This window comes from Monodon monoceros, unplaced genomic scaffold, assembly GCF_005190385.1.
Source record: "Monodon monoceros isolate NGI ecotype Baffin Bay Population unplaced genomic scaffold, NGI_Narwhal_1 Super_Scaffold_5, whole genome shotgun sequence".
Lineage (NCBI taxonomy): Eukaryota > Metazoa > Chordata > Mammalia > Artiodactyla > Monodontidae > Monodon > Monodon monoceros.
The window spans coordinates 24,608,355-24,625,538 of NW_021703782.1; the positions used below are offsets into that span (position 1 = coordinate 24,608,355).

General features: G+C 58.7%; 1 protein-coding gene across 1 annotated transcript; it reads right to left on the reverse strand.

Moving 5' to 3' along the window:
- Positions 1 to 6,035: 6,035 nt before the first annotated feature.
- Positions 6,036 to 16,911, reverse strand: NINJ1 (ninjurin 1). The gene is made up of 4 exons (XM_029201380.1): positions 16,753 to 16,911; positions 8,763 to 8,988; positions 7,790 to 7,952; positions 6,036 to 6,627 (listed from the first exon to the last, which is right to left on the reverse strand). The coding sequence occupies exons 1-3, from the start codon at positions 16,825 to 16,827 to the stop codon at positions 7,798 to 7,800; spliced, it is 456 nt and encodes a 151-aa protein (XP_029057213.1). The 5' UTR covers positions 16,828 to 16,911; the 3' UTR covers positions 6,036 to 6,627; positions 7,790 to 7,797.
- Positions 16,912 to 17,184: the final 273 nt, after the last annotated feature.

The following is a 17,184-nucleotide window of genomic DNA, read 5'->3' on the forward strand; positions in this document are numbered from 1 at the left end:
TGTTCTCTGGAAATTGCTTCATGAATTTACCACTTTGCTGGAAGGCATAGCTAATGCATGTTCTCTCTGGGACAGACTCCCGTTGGGTGAAAGGAGTGCAGTTGTCTGTGCTCAGTGGGGAGGACACAGGTGCCACCCTGAGCTGAATGGGCTGAACGGATCCCCCACTGGCTGCGCACCACGTGAAGGTTCCTCTTGATCTTGTTCAGGGTCCAGGGTTAGGGATGCTGTGAACGTGCCCACTCCCTTCCAGCCTCCTCAGGGCTGTGAATGTGCACCGCACCCCAGGTCTCTTGCAGACAGTTCCCCATGTAAACTGGCTCTTATTGCTGCAGAGACACTGGAGGCCACCTTCCCGATTGGCCAGCCAGACCAGGGGACTAGTCCCTGCACCTGCTCTGGACTCTGAGCTCAGAAGGTGGCAGGGGTTCTCGAGGTCAGCAGACCCCTGAGGCCCAGCCCAGCATGTCCTGTCCAGTCTGCAGCCCCTCCATCCATTGTGAGCGAGCAGGATTCTGATTCTGAGGGTAATTGCTTCCTGGGCAGATGCCTGGGGTATTCTTGTTTTTTGGTTTTTGTTTTTGTTTCTTGTGGTACGCGGGCCTCTCACTGCTGTGGCCTCTCCCGTTGCGGAGCACAGGCTCCGGACACGCAGGCTCAGCAGCCCCGCAGCATGTGGGATCTTCCCGGACCGGGGCACGAACCCGTGTCCCCTGCATCGGCAGGCAGACTCTCAACCACTGCGCCACCAGGGAAGCCCGCCTGGGGTATTCTTGATGCTTGTCCTGCTCTCTGACAGACACGCTTGGGTAAAAGTGACACATGCCCGGTGAAAGTGACAGACACAACTAGGTAAAGGGCACTACTGGGTGAAGGTGACAGACGCCTGACTGTAGGTGATAGAGACATCTGGGTAAAAGTAAATGAGGCCACTGTGTGAAGGGTGCAGGCAGAGCAAACACTGAATAAGCCAGTGCCTTGATCTCAGCCTTCCAACCCCCTGAAATAAATGTTTATACAGCACCCAGTCTGTGGCCTTTGTTATAGCAGCCCTGAACTAAGACAGCACCTTTGAGGGAACATCCCAGAGACAGGCCCCGCAGGCCTATGGCAGGGAAGTCCTGGGTACTGTCCACCCCCCAAGACCTGTGAGACCCTGTGGCAGGGTTCCATCCCCTGAGTGGGGGGGCGGTGAGTGCCTGTCCCAGGTCTCAGGACCCGTCTGGTGAGCTGTGATAGTCCAGGACACCTATTCCCTTGGCTCGAGCTGGGCTACTTCTTGTGACTGCTGACTTTCTCCTTCCATCCATGACCTACCAAGGCCTTGCCCTGGAGGTCCAAATCAGCCCCCGAGCTCAGGCTGTTCTTGGACCCTTCTGTGGATCCCCGCCTCAATGGCCCCTTCCCCGACTGTGCCTGGACTCCGTGCCTGCAGCTGAAGTCTGCGACAACAGCCCAGACCAGCAGCCAGGCCCCTCTGCCATCTGCCTGCCCCTGGCTGGTTGCTGCCATACAATGCCTCCACTCCTGGGCTGGGACTGAGGGAGGTAGAAAAATGGGGCATCCATGTCTAGGCACAGTACCTCCCCGCGTGAGGCCATGCCCTGCCAACCACCTTGTCAGTGACCATGACCTGGAATGAATTAAGTCCATCAGGGTGTGAAAGGCACCATGGGCCACAGTCTCCCCCGCTGGCCCCCTGACCCTCTGTCCCCCGTCCCCACCTCCATACCTCAACAACTGGAACGGCCCATGATCCATGCCTCTGCACCTTTGCACATGCTATTCCCTCAGCAGGAACACTCTTTACTAACCATCCGCCCTCCACCCCCCATCTACTCAACCTGGGTCTTTGGTAAAATGCCATCTCCATCAGGAAAGCCCCCCAAAAACTCTAGTAAGAAAAGAGTAGTTCCTCATCCTGGCTATCACAGTGCTGGGATGACTGTCCCATCTCCAGTCTGCCTGGGGTGGGGAAGAACCCCCATGTGTAGGGAGAGGAATGAGGGAGGGTGCGAGGAGTATGGGAGGGACGGAAGTGATGCGGGCATTTGGGAGAAGTGTGTCTGTGAAGAAGGAGGTGTGTGTGTGAAGAGTAGTGGACCTGTGATGGAGGGAGTTAGGGCCCTAGATACTCTTGCCAGAGTGATGTGTTTCAGGCCGGGTGAGGTCACAGGCTGGTGTTTGCAGAACCAGAAATGCAACTGCAATTTGCACAATGCAGGGTTTCCCTCTGGGGAGAGGGCACAGGGTTCAGGTGTGGGTGCTGACACTGTTGGAATCCGGGGTTGTTATATCCAGTTCCCGCCAGGTCAGTGCTCTGTGGACTATCTCAGAGAAGATACTACTCACCCTGTGCCCCCAAAACCTCTGCATAAACCCCAGGCCTGACCAAGCGCTGGGTCAGGTCCCTGCTGTATGGGCTCTGGGACCCCAGTCTTGTAGACTGGATGGGGATTTGGGAGCACAGAGCAGGGGACCTTCCTCATCGCTGGCCACGTGGCAGCTGGGACCTCAATTCTTATTCCACCTGGAGGCGGGACTGGAGCCCCATCTCTCCTCTGAGGACACCAAGGGCTGGGGCAGGGCCTAGGGGGCATTGCTGCCATGGGGCATCTCCCCTGGGCCACACACAGGTCCAGCAGCTTATCTTAGTTTCCCATGAAATAAATACTTGAGAGAAAGGGAAGAAAAATGTTAAAACATTCAGCTCCTTGATTTTTATAAATAATGTGGTGAGAAAAGAGAAACTAAGTTCAATTAAAGGCAGGTGGGAGAGAAGGTGCCTGAGAGAGAGGGGAGGGAAATGGGTAGGTGGGTGTGGCAGGTGTGGGAAGGAGGAATGACCCAATCCTGCAGCAAAAGTCCACCTTCTTGGTCCACTGGCCCCCATCCCATCCTGGCCTACCTTCCTCAGAGCTCCCTGACTTACCCTGTCCTCCCCCCACCCAGGTCAAGTGGGCCATGGCCTTGAAGGGTGGACAGTGGGGATGGAGAGTCAGGGAAGGAGAACCTGTAGAGTGAAATGGACCTAGAATACTCCCAGGGTTTGAGCCAGGCAGGAATAAACTGTGGTGTCCTTGGACACATGCAGGGGACATGAGAAATGAGACAAGAACAAGGGTTCCCGGAGGGACAGAGGGGTCCTGTTTGGGCTTCCACTGGCACAGAGCTACTTCCTCATCTGGTGACTCTGCCAGGGGTGACCTGGGGATGACTCATCTATCCCTACCCCTATCTATCATCTATCTGTCTATCTATCTATCTATCTATCATCTATCCATCTGTCCATCAATCTATCATCCTTTTGTCATCCATCCGTCCATCAGTCATCATCTATCTTTTACAGTAAGAGGGTTAAGCACACAGTCCCCCCAGAGCTTGCTCAACAAGCTCTGCATGACTGCCCCCTCCCCTGCACTGACCACCCCACACTCCTTCAAGGCCAGCCCCAGCTCATGTGGCCTCAGGGCTCGTGCACCACAGCCTGTCTTTTCCTGGGGCTCCCTCCCAGTCCCGGGTCCCAGAGCATCGGTCTTGAGAGCTCCCCGGCTCTTGACATCCCCGTGTGTCCCTCTGTGGAGTCCCCCAACTTGGCACTTATGTTTCCTTGCTTCTTACTCCTTAAGGGTCTCTGCCATCCCCAGGGAGGGCAGAGAAGTGTCCCCGGGTGGGGCAGCTGCATGGTAGGGCAGAGGGGGTAGTTAACAAGCCGTGGATGTGTTAGGGTGTCAGAGGACTCCCTGAGGGTTGTCACACCCCCCTGGGTCTGGCTTGGCCCTGACTCGCTCTCTGGGCCTCGGTTTTCTGTCCATCCCTTGGCCACTGTGACGCATGCGCAGGGCTCGGAACTCGAGGGGGAGTACATCTATTACAGATGTTTACTAAGTACCTACTGTGCGTCAGACACAGTGCTGGGGACATAGGCTTTGGGTGGTTGCAGCCAGTGGGAGAGCCAGGTCAGACCAAATAGAAGTGCAAGTATGAGTAGGGGTCCACCTCCTCCCCCAGCTCAGGCAGAGCTCCCTCAGCCTTCAGGGAGATGGTGGGCAGGACCCTCCTTCTCAGGGAGCAGCCCTGGTCTTGGGCCAGACGGTGCAGGGGTAGTCAGGGCTCAGATATGGGCCCCAGGGGGACACTGTGGGCAGTGACGCTAGCCAATGGCACCAAAGGCAGAGTAAACCCAAATGGCCCACCATGACAGTGACCAGCAGTGGTGGTCAGGAGGGCCAGTGGGGAAGACCTCAGGGCACAGCCCTGACCCTAGAGAGCAGCAGCACGTGCCATGGACCTAAGACAGGAATACATCTGGAGTGAGGGTCAGGGGGCTGGAACTGTAGAGGCATGAGCCTGGGTGCTGGTGGGTGGGCCGGTAGGGGGGCAGTCATGTGTACCTGTTGGGGGAGCAGCTGGGGTAGGGGCTGTAGGGGGCTGGGATGCACAGACCCACCCACTGTCATGCCCTGTCCCCAATGCCCCTAGCACCCGTGGAGGCCAGCCTGGCTTGGTGACCTGGGACCCAGTCCAGCCATCTGGGGCTTAACCTCTCTGGCCACATCTGGGCCAGCTTCCTGTCCTGGCCAAAGGAGGAACTAGGCCATCTGTTGGCCACGTCCATGGTCCACACAGGCTGGCATCCGTCTGGTGTGGCTGCCAGCCAGCCCACACCACAAGCCACAGACTGCTTCAGGCTATACCAGGCACGTGGTGCTGGGCAGCATCCACTTGTGCTGGGCCCTGGGCAGGGCTGGACCTGGGGGCATGGGCCCGGACACCATCCTGGACCCACCATGAGGGCCAGGTGGTAGGGAAGGTTCACAGCCAGGAGCCTGACCTCTGCTGCTTCCTGGCAATAACAAGACAGCCAAGGTAAGATGTGCTCATAGTGAGCGGCAGGAGAGGTGGTCCTCTGTACCACTTGCTCCCAGGGCCCAGCCACCTGCACAGCTCTGCATCTGACCCCTCTGGCTGGGGTGGCCCCAGGTTCATTGGATCCTCTGGGAAATGTGTCCACCCACTGCCTACCTGCTGGTCTTGCTTCTTCATGGACCTCATCCCATACGTGGATCACCTTTAAAAACCGTCTTTATGGGACATTCAGACACTCAGAAGAGCAGAGAGCTGGCCCCGTGGCCCCAGCTCTGCAGCCACTAGCACTTTCAATCTTATTTCATCCATTTCCCTGTTTTTTCCTGGATTATTTATTTAAAGTAAAGCCCAGGATTAGATCACCTCACCCAGAAGCACCCCTGTTTGTCAATCACTTTGTGCAGAGTTGAATTTTCAGCCCCACGGAAGAGTCTGTGGGGTCACCTGAATGTCTTAAGGGAACAAGGTGTTGGAGCTGCCCCAGGCTCAGAGTGGAGGGGGCAAGAGAAGTGATGGGGGAGGGGCCTTGGGAGCTCCTGGGGGCTGCATCCCCACCCGGGGCTCCAGTTGCTTGGAGGGGATTCTCAGGTATCTCACCTAGGGAGGACCAAGTAAGAGCATTGCTGCCTCCAGGAGATGAGGGGTGGGGCCAGCAGGAGTCAGAGAGGAGGCGACAAGGGGGCAGAGAGTGAGGGCTCAGGCCCTAGAGGCCACAGGGTGGACGGAGGGAGCTGGAGGCCCAGCCAGGTGCGATGTGGCCCCAAGGCCCCCCCGAGACAGCACCTGGCCCTTGTTGGTGCCTCCGCAGGGTCGAGGCTTGCTCAGCACCAGCCCCACTCTCCTCAGTCCCCTCGGCCTGATTGACCAGCAGTGCCCCGCACCACCACAAGGTGAGCCAGTACTGTGGGTGCAGAAGGGACCTGTGTGGGCATGCAAACTGCAGGAAATGTGGGAGTGCTGGAACTTTCCATGAGGGTCTGGTCAGGGGTCACCAGTCCCCGAGGACACATGGGGGTGATGTCTGGAGATGCCAACAGAGGCTGCTCCCCACAAAGTTCACAGGCTTGTGGGGAGAGAGAGAGGAGGCCTGCACAGGCTGGTGCTCTGAGGGGCACGGTGCACAGCACCCAGGCCTGGGGGAGGGGAGGATGGCACTGGGAGCCACACGAGGAGGAGCATCAGCTTTACTGGTTACTTGTACTTAGAAAAGTGGGGGCTCAGACCGCCAAGGAGGGGTAGGGCCCTGCCGAGTCACTGCTGGTAGAGGGTGTGAGGCCTGAGTCAGTGGCCACGGTGGGGGTCCCACAGGGTCGCTGGTGGTCTACGGTCCTGGGTCAGGAAGTGCAGAGGTCATGGGTCACTCAGGGTGGGCAGCACACAAGGCCAGGACACTGCTGCACTGGCAGAGGGCAGGCGCCTCCTCATCCCTCTGGAAATGTCCTGAGGCGGCGCCAGCCTCTTGCCCCCCATCCTTGGGCCTGCTGTGTGTCCACGGCAGCGACGGCCCTTGCTGAAGACTCTACAGTCCTGTCTTCTTGGCCTCACCGCGCCATGCCCCAGGAGGGGGAGCGGCTGAGGATGGGGCAGGCCCTGTGCTGGCCCGAGCTGCCTGACCGTGTGTGGCTTGCTTGGATGCAGTCCAGCGGGGCCAGCCTGGGCTATGGCGGTCCGGGGGAATGCGCGCACAGGAGGGTGGGCCTCAAGGGCAAGGCGCCTCCTGGGTTTAGGCAGCTGCGGCCAGGCACGATCCGGGGGCATCTGCAAAGAAGGGAGAGGAGAGGCATGAGGGTCGCCAAGGCCAGAGGGGCCTCCAGTTCTGTTCTGGTGACCCTGCCTCAGTATTGTGTCTGGCAACCAGCCCACAAATGTTGGGGTCACTCCGACTCCGGAATCAGACAGCCCAATTCTGACCTGGGAGAGCCCCAGTTTCCCCTTCTGGGTCACTGTCAGGATTTAAAAGCCTGGTCCCAGCACGCTCTGATAGGGGCCCTCTGAGAGCATGGGCCGGCGGGTGGACATGTGCCGTGGGGCCCACAAGGGCTCCTTGCCAGGCTGGTGCTTGGGGAGAGTCAGGACTGTGTCTGGGGCACACAAGCAGGTGACGAATAAGTGGCCCAGTCATCATGCAATGAGTGAGGGAGCAGGCTGGCATCCAGAGGCCTCCACGGGGGACAGACTTAACAACAAACTGGTACCAGCAGCTGGGCAGTGAATCGGATGCTATTGGTGGGGCCAATAGCAATGGCACGGGCAAGTGGAGGCCAGATGCTCACAATGGGGCCACACAAAGGCCCTGCTCCCAGCATCTTACGGCATTGTCTACTTGCTCAATGTGTAAGGTTTTCTAGTATGCCCCTGACACATAGGTGCTTGCTGTGTAGGGACAGTCTCCTGTCCACTCTGCTGTGCTAGTGGATGGACAGTTGTCTGTTTGTGGCACCCACCTCTCCTCTGGGGCAGGCCCGAGGACTGCTGGACCCAAGGGTGGGTGGACCTGTGTTGTGCAGCCCTGGCCAGGGCTCCAGACTCTGGACACATGACACATGCCAGACCCACTGACCTTCTGCATCTGCCCTCATGACAATCAGGGTTGCCTGTGTCTGAGGCCCTATAGTAGGGGCTTGCTGAGTGTGTTATGAGGGTCACTCCACTCCCTTGTGGCTCCTGCTCCCAAGTGGGGTGACCCTCGGCAGGCGCTGGGTCTCTCTGAGCGAGGACAGTGGGCTGAGTGTGGTGTGGGGTTGCACACGGCCGGGGGCGCCCACCCTGCAAGGCCCAGGTGAGGGCAGATGCAGTCACAGGGGCTCTGCATGAAAGACCCTGAGTCCCCCACGCTGGGTCGGTGACCCAGTGGGGTGAGTGGGTGGGCTCGTGGTGGGGGCACGTGTAGACCCTGCCGGGGCCGGCCCTGACAGCTCACCCGAACCCCTACTGCCGGGGTGCCATGTCCATCGTGGGCTTCTGGACGCCAAAGGCAGTGATGAAGATGTTGACCACGACGATGATGAAGACCAGGCCGGTGGCCAGATTGTTGAGGAAGTCCAGCTTGGCATGCTTGGCAGGGTTGTTGAGGTCATACCTGACTGTGGGCGAGAGGGAGCAGACACTGCCCAGGGCTGTGCAACACCAAGGGGCCCTCTTCTGTCCCCCAGAGAGAGACATGGCTGCCTTAATACATTACAGACAATGGGCTCTGGCCTGGGCAGTCTGGTATCTGTGGCCTGACCACTGCATTCCCCCTTGTTCAGTGAACAGAAGCTCAGAGGGGCCTGGTGCCTGGTCACGAAGTGGAAGGCATGGAGGCCCAAGGCCCAGGCTTGGATTTTAAGGCACAATGTGCACAGGCAAGCACCTTTCTGAGTGCTGGTGCATGATAATCTAGCCATCCTCACACCTACCCAAGGCTGTCCTTATGTCCACTTTCTAGGCAAGGAAACAGAGGTCCAAGAGGTCGTGTAACCTGCCTGAGGTCACACAGCCAGGCAGCGGTTGTGGGGAGCCCAAAGCTCTTGCTGCTCTTAGCCCTGACCCTCACCTTGGGGGCAGGACTACCACCTAGTCCCTACGGACCGCCATAAGGTCTAGAGGGTACACAGCAGGTGCCCAGTACATATCAACTCTTAGCACAGTTATGACATTCTCCTGTGTCCTCAGCTTGGGTGAGTGGAAAGATGGAGACATGGGGTCCCTCTGGGGGCCACGGTGGGAGCTACATTTTGGACCACGTGCCTAGTGAGAAGGGCCAGGGCTCCCGTGCAGCTCTGTGAGGGCCTGGAAAACACTCCGTGGGGTAAGTGACGCATCCCAAGGTGCGTGCAGGCAGAATCAGCTGACCGTGGGGCAGGGGTACCCCAGGGCCCTCCCACTGCTGGGGCCCCTGCCCAGGCACGCACCAAGGAAGATGAGCAGCACGCCCACACCGATCTGCAGCATGAGGGAGACAGAGATGAGGACCACCAGGGGGATGAAGAAGGCGAATCCAGGGCCCTGCTCGATGACAGCCTTCAGCTGGGAGGCGTTGGCCAACAGCAGTGCGATGTCCAGCATGCTCTCGGCCGCACTCTTCTTATTGGCATAATGGTTCATGTTGATGGGCTGGTTCCTGCCCCAGCGGGGTGGCTGCAGGGAGGGGGGCGGTCAGCCTGGGCTCTGCGGCAGGGGGCTGCAGGCCTGGGCCCACCCTGGTGTCCCCCCCTTTGAGCCTGGTCTCCTTCCCAGGGATGTGGGGGTTGACCGGATCAGCAGGTGAGGGCCCAGATAAGGGCTCGAAAGGGAAGTGCTTATTAATAGAACAAGAGGCCCAGAGAAGGCTGTGCAGCCCCTGCAAGACCCACCCTAGGAATCAAGTCCTGGAAGAGAAAGGAAACAAAACACAACCTTAGCACACACTCTGGTTTTAGATGGGAAAATGCCGCCAACTGTCTGCCTGCCATGGGCGGGGCTGTCTGGCAGCCTTCCCTGCATGCCCCTGCCTGCCCTCCTCTCCAGGAGGTGATTGGTGCCAGGGCGGGAAGTGACATGACGGCATCTGGATTCCAGATCCCTGCATACTCGCCCAGACCTGAAACAAGTCTTCCTGGGATGGCCGATCCACCCAGGCCATCTCCCAGCTGTGCAGGTACACAGCAGGTGCTCAACAGATGCCTCAGCATTCTACAATGCAACTGAGCTTAGCTTCTTCCTTAATTTTTATTAAAAAAATTTTTAAAACCACTTTACTGAGGTGTGATTGACACACAAAAACTGTACATAATAAACGTGAACAACTTGAAGAGTTCGGAGCTAAGTGTGTACCGTGACACCATCACCACATCCAGGCCACCACACATCCAGAGTCTTCTCCTGACCCTTTATTATTAGTATTTGTGATAATACTAATATCACCCTTAGAGTGCTGTACTGGTCACGACATGCTGCACAGTGGATCTCCAGGGCTCATTCTGCCTTCATGTTCACGTTGATAAAACAGGAACACAAGTTCTGATAACTTCCCTCACTTCTGCCTGAGAACATCCCCAGTCCTCAAGGCCAGGGCCCCTGTCCCTCCCAAGGGCCCTCCATGCCCCAGGGCCCCACCCAGAGCTGACTCCCCCTGTAGGATAGGCTCTTCTGTCCCAGGGCAGGAGTGGGGAGGGTAGTTAGGCAGGAGAAGGTCTGCCTCCGAGGCTGGAGTCCAGGCCACAAAGACCCCTCCCAGGACTGGAGTTTACCTCTTGGGGCGGCTGTTTCACTTGAAGCCAGGCCTCCTCTTTGTATCCAGCCCCTCTGCTCTCCTCAAGCTGCCCCTGGCCAGGCCCCTCCCCAACCTCCCAGGACAAATCTGTACCCCTCAGCCCTGGCCGCTTGTCCACAGGAATCCCTGAGCCACTAGGCCTCCTGGGGCCATTCAGATCTTGTTTCTAGAGTCATGGAAGAGGCAGGGATGGGACGTGGGGGTTCTGGGGAGGGCAAGCCTCTACTTTCTGCAGCTGGACATATTTCACAGAACTACAGAAGGGCGGGATCTTCATTTTTACATTATGTCTTTTAAAGTTAATCTAGAATAACATGCCCAGGAGGGAGGACAGGAACGTAGGCGGCTCTGCTATGTCCTGCTTTCCCTCAGTGTCAGTTGTTCTTAAGTAGCAAATCTACTTGGTTTAAAATTCTAGACCCAAGAGCCCCCAGGGAAAGCCTCCTCCACTGGACCCAGGGCCCTGGCCTGCTCTTTGGGAATTTCCATGTGCAGCCTGAGGTCTCCTCTTTCTTTCTTCAACTCTCCCCTTTGCCTCTCCATGCCAGGCCTACAGCTGCACTCACATCTGGGTGGGCCACACCCCTAGACCAAGAACACCCAAGGCACACCACTCCTCCCCAGGGTCCGTGCCCTCCCCCGCAAAAGCACCAGGCTGTCTCCCAGCTCTGCTCTTGCAAAGCGGCCCATCTGGCCATGCTTCACCATTTGTGTGCTCCTCTGGGTGTGGGCATCCTGGAGACACTGGCCCGCTGGCCATGTGCCCCTATGTTGCATAAACCAGAAGTGCCAAAATGTCTTCCACACACACGTAAGTACCCAATACACATCTACACACAAGCACAATACATATATGTGTGTAAGCACACACAAACATGTATACACAGTACACATGCACAAACACAGATGAGCACACATGCAGACGCATGTATACATAACATGTATACACACATATACAATACATATGTATATATGCATTAACACACACACACACACACACACACACACACATATGTACACATCCAGGCTAACTGTGGAGGCTTCTGAGGAGGAGGGAGAATTCCTTTTTATTCTGAGCTCTCTCGAACTGTTGAAATATTTTATGCCCATGCAGCCACGTGCACATTCAAATACAGAATGACACCATCAGCAGCAGTGCCCCCAGCATAGGGCGCCTGTGCCCCGCTGTCCTCCATCTTGGGTGCCCAGGGCACAGCCCATCATCTTACTCACCCTTTAGCTAGGTGCTTTCCTCCAGGGAGTCCCCCTGTCCTCATGCCCCACTTACCGAGGGTAAACTGAGGCTATATGGGGAGGAACCTTGTCCAAAGCCAATAGCAAGTGAGGGTTGCACTGGGATTTGAACCCAGGTCCCAGGGCTCAGAAGCCCTGAGAGCTGACACGACAGTCCCCTTGGGGCCTGCAGTGGGGGTCTGGGGTCTGGGTCATCTGTGAGCCTGGGTGCTCAGAAGTCCCCAGCCCCTGGCTCTAGCTGAGTGACCTCAGGACAGCCAGGCCCCTCTGGGGTTCAGTCTCCCATGTGTGCAACAGGGCCACGGAGCAAACATGCCAGGAGGTTCTGGGGGGTCTGGCCACTGTCTCAGGGTCCCAGTTAGGAAGCAAGGGCCCCAGGCCATGTGCCCCTCATGATACAGGGCACTTCCTGCCCATACGGCCATCTGCTTCCTGTTCAACCTGTGCAGTGATAAGGAGCGCTGGCCAGAGGCTGCAGGCCGGGGGGCTGGTGGGGGGGAGCTCTGGTCAAGCCCCAGCTCACTATAGCCTGGCAGTGTAGCCTTGACAACACGTTCCCCCTCACTGGGCCTCAGTTTCCCCATTTGTACACCCCAGGCCACAGTCTGGGAAGCTCTACAACCTACCAAGTGCCCCCACTAACACTGAGAAAGAGCACTGTTCTCCCATTCTATAGAGTGGGAGACTAAGGCTCAGGGGGGCTCACCCAGGGCTACTGTGAGGGAGGGGCAGATCAGAATTTGAACCAGCCTATCCACCTCAAAGCTTAGGGCCACGCAGGACATGGCACAGCTTCATGTCCACCCTGGTCAGAGAGCCCAGGAGGTTTGTGTGGTAGGGGCTTGGGTGGGGAGGAGGCTGCAGGGCTGATCCGCTTCTCCCATGCCTGACCTTGTGTCCTAGGCCTTCTGCGGAGGGGCTTTGAGCTGTGGAGGGAGCTCTGGGCCCTAGAGGTGACTGCTGCACAGGTGAATCCCAGGGAGGCTGCTATCTTGAGAAGGTCACTGGGGCTGGGGGGGGCGGTCAGAGCCCACCTCTCACAGGTGCGGAGCTCTATGGGCCTGGACAGGCCACCTGCCCACCCAGCTGCCAGAAGCCATGCTGGGACCCTCTCACCGAGACCCCTGCCCATGACCTGGGCAGTGCAGGGAACAAATACCCAGTTTAATGTGTCCCTAGGGCCAAGAGGACTTCCCTGAAACCTCAACGGCATCCCAGAAGCTGAGTAAGCTTGGGGCTGCCAGACTTTTTCCCCTAAAAGCCAGGAAGGAGCCTGTGGGGAGGGAGCTGACTTCGGCAGATGCCCACAGGGCTGGCTCCTTGAGCCCACTTTCTGTGGACAGAGGGTCTCATCCCAGCCATTGGTAGGCAGCTTGCAGGGACCCAGGCCACCTGGCCCAGGGTCACACTGCTGGGCAACCTCAGCTTGGACAGGGAGGGGAGTTGGGACAGAAGCAGGATTCAAAGCAGGTCTGTGGTACTCAGAGAACCCAGTTTCAGCACAATGCATCCTCCAGTCCACCCTGGGCTTGGATGGGCTGCCCATGGCCTACAGCTGGGCCCAGGAGGTCTGGCCCACCCCCAGCCTCCTGCCTGTACACTCTCTGCTCCCCTGGGAGACAAGGGCAGGCCAGGGCCGTGGCCCACTGAACCCCTGCAGGACCCCTCAGGGTTTTGGTTATGGACTTCCTCCAATCCTGCCTGCCCCAATTCTGCCACTGACTCCAAACCCCATGTACAAGTATGGAACAAGGAGCCCACATGGGAATTCCTGCCCACGCTCCCAGAGCCCAATTTCATATCTGTAGAACCAAGCCCCCAATAAATCTATGAGGTTCATCAGCTACCCTGGGAGGAGCTGGGGTGTGGGCCTTCCATCAGCACCTATCCTTTATCATCTCCATATCCTGCCACACCACGGACCAACAGAATGACTGGTCTGTGCCTCAGTTTCCTCATCTATAAAATGGGCACATAAAGGGGAGTGAATGAAGGGCTCAGAGGTCCAGTGGCTGGTCAGAGCACAGCTGGTGCAGGGCAGGACTGGATGTTCCTCTTCCTCACCACCCAGGCTTCACCACTTTGAAAGGTTGCCTCCAAAATGAACTGTACCAATTTGTAATTAATTCCACTTAAAAAATCCATAACAAGGAAGAGAAAGTACTAGCCCCAGAAAATGCATGAGCTGAGTGAGAGCCAGCGTGTACTGGAGGTCCAGCTCCAGATGCTGGGCTATCGCAGCCACTTCTGCATAAGGCCCCTCCCCTTGGGCTCAGTGGGCAACAGTGGATGTGCGGGCTCTGGCGTCCTTGCCTCTGGCTGGGACCAAAGAACTGACTGAGTAGGATCTGTTGGGGCCTGGGGTGTCCCTTGTCTGACCCACTAGTGCGGGGCATAAGCTGTTATTGTGGCCACCACCCGGACTCAGCATGAAGTCACCTGCTCCAGGTCACACTGGCTTACTCCTGCACTGTCCCCATACCGCCCGCACCCAGCCAGCCCCGAGATGTCTCTTGCTCCATGTCTGAGTGCATGGCAGGAAGTTTCCTGGGGTGGGGGCAGGGGGTTCCCTGCTGCAGCTGGGCTGGGTTGGGCAGTCCCGCTTCCTGTGGACTCAGCAATGGCTAGCAGTAACCCCGCAGCCACGTCAGGGCTGCCTTTTGGAACATGGCCAAGACCCCACCAGCCTCGGGATCTGCCAGGAGAGCAGAAATGAGAACAAGTGCAAACTTGGGACTTCCCTGGAGGTCCAGCGGTTAAAACTCCATGCTTCCAATGCAGGGGGTATGGGTTCGATCCCTGGTCGGGGAACTAAGATCCCATATGTCATGCAGCGCAGCCAAAAAAAAAGTTTAAGAGAAAAGGAGCAAACTTCCCCCAGCAGCTGAGGCTGTGCACGTACCCCTCCCTCCCAGGACTTGGCTTCCAAGCCCAAATGTGGCCCCAGGAGCCTCACTGCACCCTGTCCTGCCACCTCCCTGCTGTGTCCTCAGCTGGCTGTGGGCCCAGAGTCTGCTGCAGGGTCCAACGCAGCTGCCCCCTGAGATAAATCCCCGGGCATGACACAGTCAAGGACCGCATTTATTTTCACAATAAAATTGATGTTTACTATTCCTGCTGCTGCCAGCCCAAAGTGAGTTGACTTAGTGAAGACTCCAACTCACTCCTGCGGGGCATCTGAGCGGACGGGCCTTGTGTGGAGGCCATAGGGATATGGGGCACGTGGAGGGGGACATCTGCAGAGCTCCCCCACCACCCTGGCCCGACAGGGCTCATCTGCCCATGGATTACACATATAACTCTTCCCTGAGCCCAGCCACCCTGGGAGGTGAGTGATCCTGCCCCACTTCACAGAGGAGGAAACTGAGGTTCAGAGAGGGTCTGCACTTGCCCAAGGCCGCATGGCAGGGCGTCTTGAGACTGATGGGGGCTCTGGGCCTGGGCCTCCCACTCAGTCCTCTTGCAGCCAAGGACATAGTGGTGACCCAGCCCACACACCCTGCTGTCTGGGGCTCTTGCTTAAGTGGGGACACATCTGAAGATCCTGGGGTTTGCCCCTCCTCCCAGCAAGCCTTTCTACCCCTCCTCAAGCAGGAGCTTGGGGCTCAGATTCAGGCAGGGACCGCCAGGAGAGAAGGCTGTGGAAAAGCCAGGTGAGGTGCAGGGGGAGGGCCATGCCTGTCCACAGGGATTGCACCTGAGGGAAGGTGCTGCCCTTACCAAACCCTGCCTGGGCTTCATCTTTGGGAGAGGGTCTTGTGTGGCAGGCAGGAATGTTAACAATGCTGTGTGCCCAGTTTCCTACAGCACTTCACACGCATTAGCCCATTTAATCCTCACCATAACCCTCTGAGGGAGGTACTACTCTCACCCCATTTCACAAATGAGAAACTGAGACAGAGTGATGTGCTCAAGAACACAGTGAGGCAGGTCCTGAGGGTGGGAAGGGGAAGGCGGAGGCTGGAGAGCAGTGTTGGGTGGGCCTGGGCCCCAGGCAGGGTGAGCAGAGCAGCCTTCAGTACTGACCATCTCTCCCAGGGCCTCCCTGCCTGTGACTGGAGCCACCCTGGAAGAATGTGTTCACTATCACATGAGCTTCCAGCCCCTCCATGGCCTCCATAGCTGGCAAGGTCTGACCTCCCATACGACCTCCAGGGATGGGATGCCCTTCCCAGGCATACCTGTACCCCATTCCAGTGCCAATGTCCCCACTGTTCAGGAAGCCTTCCTGACCCCACTCCCACCTGCCTTCAGAACCAACCCCTGGGAGTTCAGTACTTTGGCCGTGGCTTCTCCGTCTGGACCGGTCTCAGCTCTCAGACTGAGTGGTACAGGGCTGCAGCAACTGCAACTGGTCCCAAAGCCAATGAACGCAGTGATCCCTGAGCACACCCATCCTGCCTGCTGAGGGCCCGTTCCCCAGTCCAAGGCCTTGCTTGCCCCACATGTTCTCCCCCCATCCCCTAAACGTGGCCTGTTACTACAACATCGCCTAGGACTGGTCACCCACACCTGAGCAGGGCCGGTCTCTGCCTCAGTCAGGCGCACATGGCCACCGTCCCTACCCCCATCCCCAGGGGGTCAGAAACTGAAAGAATGTCCAAAGTCAACAAGTTGGGAGGGCGGTGCTCAGGACTGCGCCATAAACAGAGGCACTGGGGAAGTGCTAGTCCAAGGCAAAGCCAGTTAGGAACCGCTACTCTGGCCCTGCCAGTGGGACAGGACCCCAGGGTGGGAGGGTACCAGCTGTAATATGGGACCCCTGCCAGGGCCTGCCCCATGCCCACAGTGCTTCCAGGCCAGCAGGGCAGGCTCTGAATAGAGCCTGTCGTGCGGGTGGAGAGAGGAGAGGGGGCCACAGCGGCACCAAGTTCCCCATCAGGGCACGCACAAGATTGTGCGGTCTCCGTGGACACCGTGGGTGACGTAACTGTCTGCCCGCTGCTGGCCTGGGGCCCAGAAGCCGAGATCCACTCCGCCCAGTCCGGGCGCGCATCGAGCCGGCGGAGAGGCAAAGTTGGAGTGTGGTGTGGGAGCCGGGAACGCAGGGGCCCGCGGGAAGTGGCGGGGGGAGGAGGGAAGGTGGCGCCCAGGCCCCTCGGCTGTGCAGCTCGGTGTGGGCGCTACCTGCCCCGGGCCACGTCCGGCATTTTGCCAACCGCCCCCGCCCCCGCTCACTTTCCGGGGTGGCTGGAGCCCCAGGGCCGCCGCTGGGGCCCCCGACCGCGCGGGTAGGGGGCGGAACGCACGGGGCGTGGCGACCACCGCCACCCTCATTAAGGACGCGGCGCGCAGCTGGTCGGCGCCCATAGGTCCCTAGGGGCCGCTGGCGCCGGGCTCAGAGAGGGCGGGCATCGGCCAAGGTCGCAGAGCGCCACGGGGGTAGGGGTGCTTACCGAGGCGTCCGGGGAGCCAAGCGAGCCCGGGCGCACGTCGCCATTGAGCTCATACTCCTCGGGTCGCGAGTCCATGGTGCGGCCCTGGGGCAGCCTTGCTCCGGGCCTCAGGGCGGCCGGCGCCTCAGCCTTTGAGACCCTGCTGCGCACCCGCGCCCCCTCCCGTCGGCCCGCCCCCCGGCCCGCCCAGCGCACGCCACCGCCCTCAGACTCCGCCCCCAGGCCGGGTCTGGAGGCCTGGCTGGCTGGAGCTAGGCTGCCGCTCTCCTTCCCAGTGTGGGCGGCAAGGGCCGCGGGATCCCGCGCTGCGTTTCGGCACTCTTAGGCCCCGGACCTCGCGTGTTCGTGGTAAAGTACGTCGCCCTCTGTGCTCCTGTCGTGGACACTTTTAATCCATAAAACGAGGACAAGAACCGGCCTTTCCCCGGCCGC

What these genes read in the sequence shown, in the direction of transcription:
- NINJ1 (XM_029201380.1), bottom strand. Translation starts at nt 16,827, where the DNA reads ATGGACTCGCGACCCGAGGAGTATGAGCTCAATGGCGACGTGCGCCCG. An exon ending in TTGGCTCCCCGGACGCCTCG is followed by an intron (nt 8,989 to 16,752) that starts GTAAGCACCCCT and finishes CCCTCCCTGCAG; the next exon opens with CCACCCCGCTGGGGCAGGAA. An exon ending in CGTGCTGCTCATCTTCCTTG is followed by an intron (nt 7,953 to 8,762) that starts GTGCGTGCCTGG and finishes TCTCGCCCACAG; the next exon opens with TCAGGTATGACCTCAACAAC.